Source organism: Ovis aries, chromosome 9, assembly GCF_016772045.2.
Source record: "Ovis aries strain OAR_USU_Benz2616 breed Rambouillet chromosome 9, ARS-UI_Ramb_v3.0, whole genome shotgun sequence".
NCBI classification, from domain to species: domain Eukaryota; kingdom Metazoa; phylum Chordata; class Mammalia; order Artiodactyla; family Bovidae; genus Ovis; species Ovis aries.
In genome coordinates, this window is record NC_056062.1 from 77058116 (window position 1) to 77074629 (window position 16514).

The 16514-nt window shown below is 43.8% G+C and overlaps 1 protein-coding gene across 3 annotated transcripts in view; it reads right to left on the reverse strand.

The window, feature by feature from the left end:
• Positions 1–4649: 4649 nt before the first annotated feature.
• The window catches only part of SPAG1 (sperm associated antigen 1), an 82400-nt gene continuing 70535 nt past the window's right edge, over positions 4650–16514 (reverse strand). For all 3 annotated transcript variants that reach the window (XM_060393896.1, XM_027973177.2, XM_042254438.1), the window contains 5 exons: positions 15636–15768; positions 13145–13271; positions 7259–7423; positions 5806–6177; positions 4650–5701 (listed from right to left, as the gene is read on the reverse strand). In XM_060393896.1, coding sequence (XP_060249879.1) covers positions 5570–5701; positions 5806–6177; positions 7259–7423; positions 13145–13271; positions 15636–15768 — 929 coding nt within the window. In that variant the 3' untranslated portion in view covers positions 4650–5569. The remainder of the gene's footprint in view (positions 5702–5805; positions 6178–7258; positions 7424–13144; positions 13272–15635; positions 15769–16514) is intronic.

Sequence of the window (16514 nt, forward strand, 5' to 3'; positions counted from 1 at the left end):
CACTATTAATTCTTCCAATTCATGAGTGTGGGGATATCTTCCCATTTGTTTGTGCCATCTTTTATTTCTTTCAACAAAGTCTTATAGTTTTAGTTACATAGTGAAGTGAAGTTGCTCAGTCGTGTCCGACTCTTTGCGACCCCATGGACTGTAGCCTACCTGGCTCCTCTGTCCATGGGATTTTCCAGGCAATTGTACTGGAGTGGATTGCCATTTCCTTCTCCAGGGGATCTTCCCGACCCAGGGGTTGAACCCAGGTCTCCCACACTGTAGACAGACACTTTACCGTCTGAGCCACCAGGGAGGTTACATAGATCTTTCACTAAATTTATTTCTGGTATTTTGCTTTTGATGCTATTGTGTATGCGTGTACATGCTCAGTTGTGTCTGGCTCTTTGTGACCCCATGGACTGTTGCCTGCCAGGCTCCCCTGCCCATGGCATTCTCCAGGCAAGAATACTGGAGTGGGTTACCACGCGTTCCTCTAGGGGATCTTCCCTACCCAGGGATCAAGCCCGCATCTCTCCTGTCTCCTGCATTAGAGGTAGGTTCTTTACTATTAGCACCACCTGTGAAGTCTGTTGTGGGTGGGATAGTTTTATTTTTCAGGTGTTTAATTATTAGTGTATAGAAATGCAACTGATTTCTATAAGATGAGTTTGTATCCTGCAACTTTACTAAATTTGTTGATTAGTTCTAACAATATTGGTTGAGACTTTGGGATTTTCTAAACTGTCATCCCTTGGTGTCTATGGGGGACTGATTTCTGGAATCCCCACCAATACCAAAATTCATGGATGCATAAGTTCCTTATGAAAAAAATGGTGTAGTACAGTTGGCCCTCTCATGGATTCTGAATCTGTAGATCCAGTCAACCCCAGAAGTCAATCCATGGATAGCGAGGGCCAACTGGATAGAAAATCATATCATCTATCTGCAAATAATGAAAATTTTACTCCTTTCTTTTCAATTTGGATGCCTTTTCTTTCATTGTCTTGCCTGATTGCTCTAGTGAGGATTCTCAATACTAGTATTGGATAAGAACAACTGTCTTGTTCCTAATCTCAGAGGAAGACTTTCAATTTTTCACTCTTGAGTATGTTTGCTGTGAGCTTGTCACATATGGCTTTTATTATGTTGAGGTATGTTTCTTCTGTATTTAATCTGTTGCGAGGGATGTTGCATTTTGTTATATGCTTTTTTTCTGTACCTACTGAGATGATTGTGAGATTTGTTTTATTCTATTAATATGGTGGATAACATTTATTAACTTGCATATGTTGAACCATTCTTGTAGCCCAAGGATGATAAATCCCACTTAGTCATATATTTAGATGCTCCTGTGTTGAGTGCATATCCCCATCTTTATGATTGTTATATCTTCTTGTTTATTGACCCCTTTTATTATTACATAATGACTCTCTTCACTTCTTATTGTTTTTGGCTTAAGGTCTATTTTGTCTGATATAAGTATGCTATCCCAGTTTTTGTGGTTTCCACCTGTATTGGAATTATCTTCTTCCATCCCTTCATTTTGGGTCTGTGTGTCTTTAAAGTTGAAGTGAATCTCTTGAAGGAAGCGTAGAACTGGGTCTTGCTTTTTGTTTTTTTTTTGGGGGGGGGGCGGAATGGGTCTTGTTTTTTAATCAACGCAGCCACTCTTTTTAATTGATGAACACATATGTAAGGACCTTCTATCGTACTGTTTTCTGGTGGTTTTTATTTCCATTGTTTCTTTTCCCTCTGCTTGTTTTTTCTTCTTGTTTCTTTTTCATTCATTTTTGTCTTTGGAAAGTGGTTTTCCATGACGGTATGCTATGATTCTTTTTAAAATTCTTCCATGAATCTACTCTAGACTTTTGCTTTGTTGATTACCACAAGGCTTACCTAAAACAGCTCACAGATGACAGTCCATTTTACACTGATAGCATCTTCCTTTCATGAAATTTCCACCCTCCCCTCCCTTTTATATTTTTGATGTCACAATTATCTTTTTATGTTGTATATTTGTTAACAAATTATAATAGCTATAGTTATTTTTAATACTTTTCCTTTAATTATTTATAATTAAAGTGGCTAATACAGCATCCTATTATAGAATTTTCTAAATTTGAGTACATATTTTTCATCTTTACAGGTATAAAGGTGTTTTCATGTCACTGATAAGCCTCTTTTCATTTCAGCTTGAAGAACTCCTTTTAACATTCCTTGCAAGGCAGGTCTAATGGTGATAAACTCCCTCAGCTTTTGTTTGTCTGAGAAGGTATTTTTCCTTCATATCTGAATAACTTTGCTAGATGGAGTATTCTTGGTTGGCATTTTTTACCTTTCGACACTTTGAATATGTAGTTCTGCTGTCTCCTAGACTGAGGTTTTGGTGAAAAACCTATTGCTAGTCTAATGGATATACCTTTGTAGGTTATACTTATACTCCATCGCTCAGTCATGTCCAACTCTTTGTGACCCAATGGACTGTAGCCTGCCAGGCTCCTCTGTCCATGGGATTTTCCAGGCTAGAATACTCAAGTGGGTTGCCATTTCCTTCTCCATTGTAGCTTACACTCTTTTTTAAACCCCTGGCTGCCCTTAAGATGCTTTGATTTTTGGTAATTTCACTACAGTGTCTTGAAGAAGGCATTTTCACATTTAGATAATAGGGTGATCTATTAACTATGTGAATTTGGGTGTCCAGGTCTCCCCAGGTTTGGGAAGTTTTCAGCTAATATTTAAGTAAACATTCTGTCCCTTCCCTGTCTGGATTCCCAATTCTCCTAGCATATATCTGCTCTCAAATCCCATAGATCATACATGCTTTCTTTGCGTTATAAATTGTGATTTATTTAAAAATTCTCATCCCCAAGTCATTTACTATCAGAAGAAATGCACTACTGCAGAGGCTCTCCAGTGCATTCTTTATCTCATGCATTGAAATTTTCAGCTCCAGAGTTTAATTCTTTTTTGTGATTTTTTTTGGCAAAGACTTAATTTTGTTCATGTATTTTCATTCCTATTATCATTAAGCTATCTTTGAGTTTTCCTGTAACTAACTTTCTTCAAAACAGCTATTTTGAAATTTTTATCAGCTACATCAGAGTATTTTGTGGCTTTGAGCTTAGTTGTTGCAGAATTATTGGTATCTTTTGGGGGTGATATATTTTCTTGATTTTTCATGTTCCTTGTATCTTTGTGTTGCAGTTTCTGTATTTGAAGTAGTAGACCTCTCCTTAAGTCTTTACTGGTTGCCTTTAGAAGGTACTGATTGCTGGTGTTCCTTGATTTCTGAATGGGTGGACCTCCTCCACTCTTCTTAGTCGGCCTTGTGGAGGAATTCTGGTGTTTCTTCTTGTTCCTAGAGCTCACCAGAGTGGCTGCTGGAAATCTCTCTCTTGTTTTCTGGAAGGTAGTGTTATATACATCTCCAACTGCAATTTCTCTCTTACCTGCACACCGTGGTCCACTCTTCTGTGAATCCTCCAACTACTGGGCTTGCTCTCACTGCCTGCACACTCAGGGGCATGCCACAGAACGGGAGGGGGTGTGGGGTTAGCGCTTGGGGATGCCCACAGACCCAGTGGAGAGAACCCTGAGTGGGGTACTCCCAGAGACTTGTGGACAGACTTCCTGCTGAAGTCCTGAAGCAGTCTGCAGGAACCGTGCTCCTTTCATGCCCTTGATATTCTTGCCTGCTTCCTTTACCTCCTCTTCCCTTCCTTCCGTCATGAAGTCCCGCCTCCGGACTGCTAGTGCTGCTGCGGAGAAACAAGTGTCTCCAGGCGTGACCCCAACAGTTGGGACGGCCCACTGCTTCCCACGCCTCCACGGGGGAGGCTGTCCCCTGCAGCTAGTACTCGGTGTGTACCTGTTTCCTTTTTATGTTTCTACTATACAGTTACTAACACGCTCCCTCATTTGCTTATACAAAAAAACTATTATTCACAAGGAGAAAACTATTTTTTTTTTTTTGCTTGAAGACTAGAGTTAAATACCCATCACAGTAGATTTTCATTTATGAACTTAAGAAAGAATAGTTTAAAAGAAAAATTGAGGGGGGCGGGGGCTTCCCTGGTGGCTCAGTGGTAAAGAATCTGCCGGCCCAATGCACGAGACGTGGATTGCATCCCTGGTCTGGGAAGATCCCACGTGCCAAGGAGCAAGCAAGCCCATGCGCCACAAGTACTGAGCCGACGTTCTAGAGCCTGGGAGCCACAACTACTGAAGCCCACACGCCCCACAGCCCCTGCTGTACAGCAAGAGAAGCCACGCCAGACGAAGCCTGCGCACCTCGACTGGAGGAAAGTCCGCGCAGCAACGAAGACCCAGCACAGCCGGAAATAAATACATAAATATTTTAAGGAAAAATGGCCGTTTGAAACCATTTCCCCACAACACTTTAAATATTCTTTAATTATTAAATATTAGATAAAATAATAATGCGTATGGCAATAATGAATGCGACAGTCTTCTTTCATCTGCTCTTCTGAAGAACAAGAGAATGCTCCAGAAAAAAGAGAACCGACCCAAGACCACAGGAATAAACGACAGCACACTGAGAGAGGCCGGAGAGGTTTACCGTCAGAAACACCTTTACGACAGCACACTGAGAGAGGCTGGAGAGGTTTACTGTAAGAAACACCTTTACGACAGCACACTGAGAGAGGCCTGAGAGTTTTATTGTCAGAAATACCTTTACTTTGACCCAAGTAACAAGCGAGCTCTCAATATAAAGAGTTCTTCATTTTCCCTTTTGCACTAAGGGAATAAATATGATCATGCTTAAAGGAGGAGGGGACAAAAGAGGGAGAAGTAATTTAAAATGTTTGGGGGAAATGTGTGAGTGACAATTCAAATAGAAATGCAGGCTTGGTTGATTTTATACAGTGTTGGTTCTGTTATTGCTTATATAAACAAGACATAAGGGAAACCAGCCTTTAAAAATCTAGTAATAGAATTTTTGGCAATTTCTGTTCTTAATTAGTAGGCAATACTTCCATATTAGAAAAAAATAGGTTCCTCTTATAGCGCTAAATAACCACATTTAATAATCATTTCATATTATAGACTTAAATGTTGTGTTTCATCTTAGAGGCCTGTCATCCATAAGTAATATAAAATGGGATTTATATATATCTTAGCAGGAAATAAAGGTGACGTAATAATCACTGTTAATGATTTTCACTTTTAAAAATGAACTATAAAGAAATGACATTTCTATCAAACTTAAGAGGACTGCTTCATAGCCCAAAGAAGTAGAATTTAACTCAAAATTTTAACAAGTCATTAAGAGAAAATGTATAATATAAATTAAAATGCATCTTAACAAGTTCCAAATATACTTATTATTAAATATAAAGATGTTAGCTCTGGTACATAAGAAAATATTTACAACTAATAAAAAGCAGATTGTAGAATATACGTGTTCTGTGTATAAAAATAAGTAAAATATTTTATAGTCCAGACCAAGGGATCTTTTCTAAGCCAGGTTTTATCCATGCAACTCTATTACAATACCATCTCACTGGCATTACCGGAACACATACATACATGGAAGAAATCTAACCATTATCTTGATTTAAAGATCATAGTGCCTTTTGAGGGCCTGTACATCTTCTAAAGTAAAATGTTTGTTTGGTGCATCTGAGAGGTCATCAAAGAGCTGCTTAATCTGTTCCTTCTGGCCTTTGCTAATTAGTGTCAACATCATCTGCAATAAGGGAAAAAATTATATCAGCTTATAAATGAACATTTTGAAGTTATAAAAACCCTAAAAGAATCTATCTCCACGAATGAGATATTTTTGCCACTTACCTTAAACCTTTCTGCTTTGCTCAGATATAAAAGATGCTGATACACCAAGGAGGGATCTTTATCAATAAGATGACTTTTCAGAGACTGGAGGAGGAGGAGGAATGTGTCCCCTTCAAGTTTGTTACTCAACAACACTGGCAAATCTTTCGGTTCAGTGATGGCTAGCAGGTGTGCGCAGGCTCCTTGATCTTTCCTCGTGCTGATGGCGTTTATAACCTGACCAAATTCGTAGGCATTGTTAGGCTTGGAGATCAGCAGTTTCTCATAGAGCTCCTGTGGCCCGTTGCTGGTGTCCCCCTTCTCAGAAGCAAGGCTGTCCATGGGGACCTCCTTCGAGGTCCCCTCAGGCTCTTCCTGATGGCCTTCACTCACCTGCAGGAGGAGAAGAATTACACCAGGACCCAGACAGCAGTGCCTGCACACCCCCCCAGGTTACTTTCATTAAAACAGGAAGGAACTGAAAAACACCATGGGCTGTATTTTAGTCAAGTTCTGAGTGAAAAATATATAATTTGCAATAAATCATAAAATCTACTTATTTTTTAGGAAGAGAAGTTTTAAAGTCTAAGCATCCATTCATAAAAGTATTCTTTTTTTAAGGTTTAACATTTTTTTTGACATTGAGAATATGACCATGAAATTTTTATAATTTTCCATGAGTAAAAGCTGCTGTGTAAAAGAAGACCTATAACAACTTTGTATCTCTTCATGACAGATTTTATATTTACTTATTTCCTTATATTTGATAGGGACTTGAACTTACATTTTTCAGTTCTCTTAAAAAGAGTTTTTTTCTTCCCTCCTTAGTGGGGAAAAAACTCCCTTGCTTCTTTCACATATTAGCCTCCTACTCTTAGTGGAAATGTTAGATGATAGGTAGGTTGATATGAGCATTCATGAATACATAGGGATCCACGAGCTGACATTCTTCACTAAAGGCTACAACACAAGGCACTGGGTTATCTGAAATCACAAAGGCAGGTTTGGTTCTAGGTGGGCCAGGACCCCTGATGAGGCTGATCTTGTTTACAAATACTAAGAAAGGTCTGAACTGATCAGGAACTTCTCTGGGTGTGGTGTGCAGGACGCTGAAACTGAATCAGTCCTCTAGGGTTCTTCAGGTCAACCAGGAAGCAAAGCTCAGTGGTCACAGGCTCACAGGGCAACCTGGAGTGGAAGCAATAAAGCCACAGGCCAGGTGGCATGGAGGGAGAGGAGCACAGAAAGAAAGAATGCAGACACCCAACAGGTTCTTAAATCCAAGGTGGAAATGCAACGGCCAGTTATCACAACAAAAAAAAAAATTTTGTCATTATAATCTGTTAAAATGTCTTCACTGAATACTAGGATAAAAATACAGAATTTTTAAAATTCATAGGAATATGACCTCAGAATCCCATATGAGTATAGAATCTCCAAAAGAGTACTTTCAGAGATAATCAAATTCACGTACCTCTTGAATCTCAATTTTCCTTCTCTCCTTTTCTTTGTTGAATGATGCTGTATTATCCTTAATATTAAGGATTCTGGTAACCTCTTCCAGTTCCATTTTTGCCTCAACAATACTTGGGTCTAGTAGGAGAACTTTATTGAGATCGTTTAAACTTTTTTGATAATTCTGAAAGCAGGAGGGCAGAGAAAATAATTCTCATAAATAAAAGGACAAGGGGCACAGATGAGCCTGAATTGGTGAGATAAGTACACAGAGCGTGTGCAGTAGGTTCCCATTAGTGAAAGAAGTCAGGCCTATGAGCTAAGTCTTGGGCTAAGATACTATAATCCATAACACAAAAGGGGCTTCCCAGGTGGCTTAGTGATAAAGGATTCACCTGTCAATTCAGGAGACTCAAGTTTGATCCCTGGGTCAGCAAGATTCCCTGGAGGAGGGCATGGCAACCTACTCCAGTGTTCTTGCCTGGAGAATCCCATGGACAGAGGAGCCTGGTGGGCTACAGTCCACAGGGTCACAAAGAGTCGGACACGACTGAGCAACTGAGCGCGCACACACACACATAACACAGCAGAGTGAGCACAGAACCTGGAGTCAGAAGTTAAATCCTGTATTACCACAGCTTTCACTGTCCCTGACACACAGGCACTGTCTGCTAAATGAATAAATGAAAGAAGCAACAGCCTCATATCAGCACCTACTAGCAGCGAAAACTTGAGCTAGATCCCACATCACCTTTCTGGGCTTCAGTTTTCTCATCTTTAAAATAGAAATAACAAAAGATTCTTCATTCTAGTTTTCACAGAGTTATGCCAAGTAATAAATGAATTAATAAAATGTGAGTGGCTTAATACCTACAAAGAGCTGGACAAATCTTAGTTGTTACCATAATATCCTATTCCATGACACCCTTGGAGTTGTAAGCTATCCAGACAGGCTAGACCAACATTTTTTCTTCCATAAAGAGTCAGGCAATACCTTGGAGAGGTAGAAGGGAATGAAAAGTGTTGTGTTTAACCAAACACTGCGCAGAATCTGGTGGCAGAGAAGGACACCACAAAATCAGCCCGCTGGTGAGAGGCCATATTCTAGAACTATAGACCAGACTCATGTTCTGATTAAGCCAAAATTAATTCTGTGAGGAGGCGAAGAATTCCAATGATGTGTAACCTCTCAAGTATTCTCGACTTATAATAATAGCATGCGCTGGACACGAAGCACAGGTAAAATGAGTTAGTGGTTATGTGACATTCCTGGGGGATTAGCTGTAAGGACACAGCCCTTCCCACTCCACCCAGCAATACACCAGAGCAAGAGCGATGTGCTTAAAGGGATAGCCTTAAACCGCTCTAACTTATTGTTTAAAAAAGGCGAATTATTTACGAACTATATAGTACATCAGTACTATTGACAACCAATCTGCACACACCAACGTGTCACCAGAGCACAGTCAGAACCTGCTTCAAGAAAACCAGTGGCCCTGTGTCTCCATCCTGGGTGTTCAGGCAGGGAGCGGCGGGGCAGGCGGAACGGGGAATAGTCTTCCTTCTCCGCATTTTATTCCCACAACCACCCTCTAAATACTAACTTTTACTGTCCCCATTTAAAGATGAGGAAACCGAGGCACAGAAAGATGATCTGTGAGATGATCGAGGCAGCAATGAGCAGAAGGCAGGTGTGAGGACGGTTGTGGAGCTCAAAGGAGAGGCCTGAAAATGGAGCCTTGGAAATGGAGGGTCACCACCGAGGCGTGGACATGACTCTTTTTCCATCCGTTCAAGGACAGTTCGTGCCTAAAGAACCAATCTGTTTGGTTAGAAGAAAAACTAAGAAAGCAAGAAATACACTTCGATAAATGATAAACAGAGGCAGGCAGTGTGGAGAGAGGGCCCGAGTGCAGGAAGGGCCGGACGGCCACGGGGTGGGGGGTGTAGAGGAGGGGCCCGGCCGCCGGGTCAACACAGCGTCAGAGCAGACGGGTCACTGGTGCTCCGTGTGCTGTGGGCTGGGACATGGAGGGGGAGCAGACAGCGGGGCCTGGGCCCTCATGGAAGCTCACGTCTTATGAGGGAAAGCAATAAGACGAGGGTATAGACGAATAAATAAAGTGTGCGTGCACTGTCATTTATGCAAGTAAGAAAAGCAACGGCTGAGATGGACGCTAACAAGGGCAGGCGTCTCCTTTGATACTGCTTGTCAGAGCAGAGGAGACTGGAAAGGAAGCCAGCCCCTGGAGTGGAGGGCAGAGCTCCCACACAGAGCAAAGTGGCTCCTGCAAAAAAGGAGGACAGGAAGAGGTGCTAATGACCTTAGTAGGCCTGGAAAAAAAAGATCAATCACATATGTTTGTGACAACATTTACTATTAATAAATGTGCTTAAACTACAATAACAACAATTACTTTAGATGATGTTACTGTTTTCGATCCTTTGGGCCTGCTGGCGTCCCCGATGGCTGCCAGTTCCTGAGGGCAGGCTACCTGTCTCACCACCTCTGTGCTCCCACAGCCCAGCACACGCGTGGCACTTGAGAGAGTAAACAAACTGGAACTGAAACCAAGATGCTCAGTTACCTTTTCTTATGAAGAGCAGCTGAACAGGAAGAAAAGCCCTGTACTTCCCTGGTGGCCCAGCGGTTAAGAATCCGCCTGCCAATGCAAGGGACGTGGGTTTGATCCCTGGTCCGGGAAGATCCCACATGCCATGAGGCAACTGAGCCTGTGTGCTGATCACCGAGCCCGCGTGCCCTAGAGTCTGTGCTCTGCAACAAGAGAAGCCACAGGAGTGAGAAACCAACGCACCACAACTAGGGAGGAGCCCTGCTTTCCACAACTAGAGAAAGCCAGCATACAGCAATGAAGACCCCGTGCAGCCAAAAATAAACTATATAGAGAAAAAAAAAGGAAAGCTCTGTAGTTGTCAAACCTGGCACACACACACACACAAATTAAAGCCAGCTAGAAAACAAAATAATCTGAGAAAGCAGAGTTTAACTCAGAAGCACAGGCAAGGCCCTGCTCCCTGTGGGCCCATAGGCTACCTCCTTACCAGTCAGACAGAGGAAGCCAGTCCAGGTGTGAGTTCTGATGCATTTTATAAACAGCCTTTGAAGATACTCAAATTCACTTGGCACATAACTCAAACCACAGGGGACATAGATAAAGCTATGAGAGATCAAACCAGAAAAACAAGCTGCCAGTCTCACACTCTACCAGGGTAGGATCACTAAAAGTTGGGATTCTCTTTCTGCATCATAATGCAATTTCCAGAATTCATTCCAAGGAAGTATAAAATTCCAGTCTTTCAAACAGTGAGGCAGCCAGTATGGGATAAACCTGCTCTAAGAGTTTGGAATAATGATATAGAAGCTCATGAGTCACACAGATCATGACTGCCTCATGGACCCAATCCATTAAGTTCAAAAACAATTGAGTAAACTTTCAGGAAGCCTCTTTTAATTCATGCTGCCACACCGCCCGCCCCCCCAACCAGGAGATCTTTCTGCGAGGTTTACAAATGAGTATGTTGTTAACAAAAGAGAAGCGGGGCGGGGGGGAGGGTGCGGGGGGGCGTGTGGTGGCTGTGGTCAGGCGGCCTGAGCACCGGGAATAGGGCAAACACCCTGGGCGTCCAGGGCCGCCGTGGAGCTGCTGGGCTGGCGAATGGGGCAGCCATGCGCCGGAGGGGGGCACGGCCCACTTTCACCAGGACAGAAGCTCCTACACTTGGGACACTTCTGGACCTTGCCCTCTGCACCTCTTCGACTCTGTTCATCTGTATCCTTTATAACAAAAGGAGGGGCCGGGGAGGGGAGGCAGGGCAGCAGCATGGCTGAGGGGTCGTGACGGGTCATCCTGCCTCAGTACGGGTGTCACTCCACTGCAACCAGAGGGGATCTAGGCCCTAGAAAAGCCTGAGTGCTCAGAGCACACAAGCACACATCCTCATCTGATACAGGACACAAAAAACATGGCCACCCTCTTTCAACAAAACCTAGGTTTTATGGAGTTAAAAGAATGCTCTCAAACTCAGTAAGGTCAACAGTCTGCCTGCAGACCTCTCCCTCCTGCTGTACACCCTCCCTCATCACACTGCACCACACGCATCACAGCCACCCAAGACAGAAGCCGGGACACGGCCCCAGGATTCATCCGAAGGAAGCGGAAACTCTAACTCAAAAGGACACTCCCACGCTCACTGCAGCATTACTCACAACAGCAGCCTAAGTGTCCATCGATGAACGAATGGATAAAGAGAATGTGGTATATCCACACAGCAGAATATTATTCAGCCATTAAAAAGGCAAGTCTTGCCATTTGTGACAACACGATGGACTTTGAAGGCATCATGCTAAGTAAAATTGGTCATAGAGAGAAAGACAATTACCATATGATCTCTTATATGTGGAGTCCAAAAAAAGAAAAAAATGAAGTTGCTCAGTTGTGTCTGACTCTTTGCAACCCCGTGGGTTTGTAGCCTCCAGGCTTCTCCGTCCATGGGATTTTCCAGGCAAGAGTACTGGAGTGGGTTGCCATTTCCTTCTCCAGGGGATCTTCCTGACCCAGGGATCGAACCCAGGTCTTTCACCTTGCAGACAGATGCTTTACCCTCTGAGCCAGTCCCCAGACCTGGCTAAAAAAAAAAAAGTAAACCCAACAATGAAAAACAACCTGAACTCACAGAAACAGAGAACAAAAATAGTGGTTGCAGAGGAAAGGTGGGGGTTGGGGAGTAGAAGATGGGCAGAATGGTCAAAGATGTTCAGAAGGTATGAAATTTCAGTTACGAAATAAGCCAGGGAGATGTGACGTACAGCATGATGACAAGAGGTAATAATAGCATATTGTACATTTGAGAGTCTCCGAGAGAATCTTGAAATCTTGAAAGTTCTCATCACAAGAAAAAAATGTGTTAACTGTATGGTGAACTCGGAGAAGGAAATGGCAACCCACGCCAGTGTTCTTGCTTGGAGAATCCCAGGGATGGGGGAGCCTGGTGGGCTGCCATCTATGGGGTCACACAGCGTCGGACACGACTGAAGTGACTTAGCAGCAGCGGTATCGTGAACTAAACATACTGTGATCATCTGATCATTTCACAATACATACAAATATCAAATCACTATGCTGTACATCTGATACTAATATAAAATGTCAATTATATCTCAATTAAAACAAACTTTAAAGAAGAAAAAAAAGTAAATGATGTGTACACTTACAATGTGCGAACTTCACTGTATTAAACTTTAATCAGATTCTTTAAAAATACCATTGCAGGAAATGCCATTTCCCAGAATGTTCTGAGTTTTGTGTTATTTTCTACAAATGAAAATGTTCACTTGAGTTTTCCACACAGAAGCAGCAGCATCAAGAAAAGTCTAATTATATAAACCTTCTTTGAAAATAATGGCATGGTTTTCTTGGAGAAGAATGCTGTCCTATGGCCTCATAGGGACCACTTGCCAGTTTAAGGCTCAAATCACATGAACTTCCGCCTCTGCTGCGTCTCTGCCAGTGTCCATGGGTGAACACCTCTTCTGTCCCGTTCCTTCCTCCCCACCCCGCCACAGACAACCCCAGCCCTCTGCCCGAGGAATCCAGCGGCATTGCCGATGGCCTTCAGTAACTCAGCAAACCTTCCTGTCCCTTAAAGTGGACCTATTCTAACTAACGACACTCCTCAGAAAATCAGGAAATAAATCATCATTTTTGAGCTGGAAGGAATCTTAGAAATCTGCGGCATCTTCCTAGATTTCAGGATTGGTGACTACAGAACCAGGCTTAAACAGGATACTGCCATGCCCATTCCTCAAGCCCACAATTTATGTTCATCGAAAGCACGTAATTTGTTCAAAGATGACCCTGACATATGAAAACGAAGATTTCCTCACCTTGAGCCCTTTGTGAGCAAGGGCTCGTCTATAGCAAGCTTTCACGTTCCCGTGATCCATCTGAAGGGCCTGGTCACAGTCCTGCTTTGCCTCTTCAAACTGGCCCAGCTTCAAGTAACAGAGGGCTCTGGTGTAATGAAATGGAACTCAGCATTATGAAAGGTAAAAACAACATATCCATAAATCTGGGCAGCTAATAGAAATCAGAAAATAACTAAGTAAGTCTGTTTTGATACCACAGCTGCTGCAATTGAAACCTAACATTTTTTTTTTTCTCCAGTGATGGCATTTTCTAGCAATACTTGCAATTAGGGACCCTGGGGATACCACTGCAATCAAAACAGTCCAGGCCCTCAAGGAGGCTGCAGTCTAGGGGAAGAGACAGTCTGTTAAAAGCAGCAAATGCAGTGAAATCTGTCAAGGATGCTCTGGGAACACAGAGCTGAGAGTCTCTTCAGACTTGGTGAAACTGAAGTGAAGGGATAGTCAGGGAAGACTTCCCAGAAGAAGGGACATTTAAGTTGAAGCCCAGAGTACGTGCGCAGTGAGTATTATCCAATGGGAAGGCACCGGGCTGAGACTTAAGCTGGAGGGAGGGCACACAGTGCGCAGAGTTCAACAGTAACAGAGAACGTGGCACTCCTGGCGCTATGGCGGGAGTGGGGGGGGCGGGTGTTTGGGGAGGGGGAGGCCAGACAGGAAGGGCCTGGCAGGAGGCTGAGCTTTATCCAGCACTTAATGGAGTCTGGTGATGGGTTTTTAAGGTTCTCCCAGGTGGTGCTAGTGGTAAGAATCCACCTGCCAACGCAGGAGACGTGAGAGACACAGGCTCGATCCCTGGGTCAGGAAGATCCCCCGGAGGAGGGCATGGCCACCCACTCCAATATTATTGCCTGGTGAATCCCATGGACAGAGGAGCCTGGCGGGCTACAGTCCATGCGGTCTGAAGCAACTTAGTATGCACGATGGGTTTTTAAACAGAGGCGGACCCAATCACTGTGTTTGGGGAAGGTCACTCTAGCTGCCAAGTGGAGAATCGGAAGGGACGAGGCTGTGCAGGGAACACCTGGGAGGGTGCGGCAGACGGTGAGGGGGAGTTGGTGACAGCCGGAGCGGGACTGAAAGGGAGTGGGGACGGCAAGGAGTTTAGAAGTCCTAGAAGAGTTGAGAAGTCAGGACACCTCAGGACACCTGCACTGCATGGACTGACAAGGGAGGCGTGGGTCAAGGGTGAGAACCCATCATGAGCGCAGAAGGCAGGGCTGTGGCACTCAGGTCCAGGGCTCAGGACAGAGATCAGTCGGTTCAGGCGCTCAGTCGTGTCTGACTCTTCGTGACCCCGTGGACTGCAGCTCGCCAGGCTTGCCTGTCCATCACCGACTCCCACAGCTTGCTCAAACTCATGTCCACAGAGATGTGGGGCTCAGAACTGGAAGGTGGTAAATGGAGCTGGGGAGAAGATGAAATGGGCCAGCAGCTATTAGAGCAAAAAAGGGATCTACACCTTTAGAAGCCCAAGAACAGCAGGGAAAGAAAAGCCTAAAAAAAAAGAAAAGAAAAGCCTTAGAGAGGGAACAGGGGAGTGCCAGGCACGTGAGCAGTCTGCACGAGAGGGGAGGTAGTCTCTGGGGAAAATTAAGAGGCCACTGACGTCCAAGACCACAGAGGCCGAACAGAAGGGCAGAAAAATGCTGGTTTAGTAACAGAACTTTTCACAAAAGAAGGTTGCCAAAAAGAGGAAAACGTGTGGCAAAACAAAACAGTGAGAACTTAAAGTTTAAAATATTTTCTGAAACAGCTACAAAAACCCATGCTGAGTCACTATTCTTCAGAAACCATACCTTAATCGTCCTTGTCCCTGAAGACTCTACTCCCTAAAAAATCCCCAATCACTGTATTCCAGGTAACTGCCTTTTTCACCATAACGTGAGCAGCGTTCTGGAACAGTCGGCTCATTCCGACTACCCTCCAGAAGACGCAGACCCTGCCCTCAGTACTTCAAGAGGAAAGGGGCACTGGAGACACTAGCCTGCAAGACAGCTGATTCCCGGTCCCACTCTGGAGGCTGAGGCCTCACACCAGCTGCCTCACACAGGGAGGAGCAGGGAGACCTCACACCAGGGAGGGAAGGGCAGGGAGGCCTCACACCAGGGAGGAGCAGGGAGGCCCCACACCAGGGAGGCAGGTGGGGGAGGGGCAGGGAGGCCTCACACCAGGGAGGGAGGGGCAGCACCGCCAAGCCAGCAACGGCTGAGCAGGAACCCTAACACAGCCTGTGTCAGCCCTCCCAGCAGCAAGACACCAAGATACCTCAGGCTTTCAATCTCTCCTATGGCCTCACTTCTTTTTTTAAAAAAAGAACACTCACTTAAAACAAGTTACTGTATATACCAAATTCTCAGTCATGGGGAAAAGCTGGCAATTAATCAGTCTATAATTTTTTCATCAAAGATATCAACATAAGAAATAGAGCAAGTGGCAGAGAACTTGCCTGTTTGTATAAATGGCACATTCCTTGTTGTTAATCTTCAAGCATTCACTGTATTTACTAAGGGCATCTTTATAGTTTTTGTCTTTTACACATTGATTTCCTTCTTCTTTAAGGGTTTTAAATAATTTTTCATCTATGGGACACACAAAAGAAGTGGAATTATTCATACAAGCACCTCTACAAAACTTTAAGTATACTGTAAACTAAGTGACCACAAACCACACAGAGCTAAAGTCTAAATGGAACAAAATTTTATATATGAATTAAAAAGATAAATTGGTTACAAGTAAAAATTTGATTACACAATGACAACACAGTTTTTTCACATTAGAAAATAGAATACAAGCAATTGTATCATCTTATCCATATTGGTATGCCTTCTCTCTGCTGGAAACGGTAACTGTGTTGTGAAAAATGAACCAACAAACCCACTAAAGCCTGAATTAGACCTCTTCCAATAGTCCAAGTTTCCTTGGAAAAACCACACCTCCTCCCCTCTCTGCTCCTGCGGTTTCAGCAAAGCAAACCCCACCCCACCCTACCTTTTGGGGTAATAACCTGTGCTTTGCTAACCAGCACATTATACTCCCTTGGCCACAGTCGGCTAACTGGTCAGGGAAGGACCTATGAGAGCCAATGAGTGACAATAAGATTTCTGTGGCAGCTTCTGCTAAGGTGATTCTTGCTTTTCCCTGTGGAACACGAGGATAAAAGGAGGGGCTATTTTGTCATTGTGCAATACAAGGGGAGAATCTGTCTGAGAATGGGGTCAACAGAGCAAGAGAGATGCTAAGACAGAGAGCTCAAGCATAACCTCTTAGCCCTGAATCCAGCCGCCCGGGCAGCTATCCTATCTGTGGACTTTTCCACAAGAGGGCA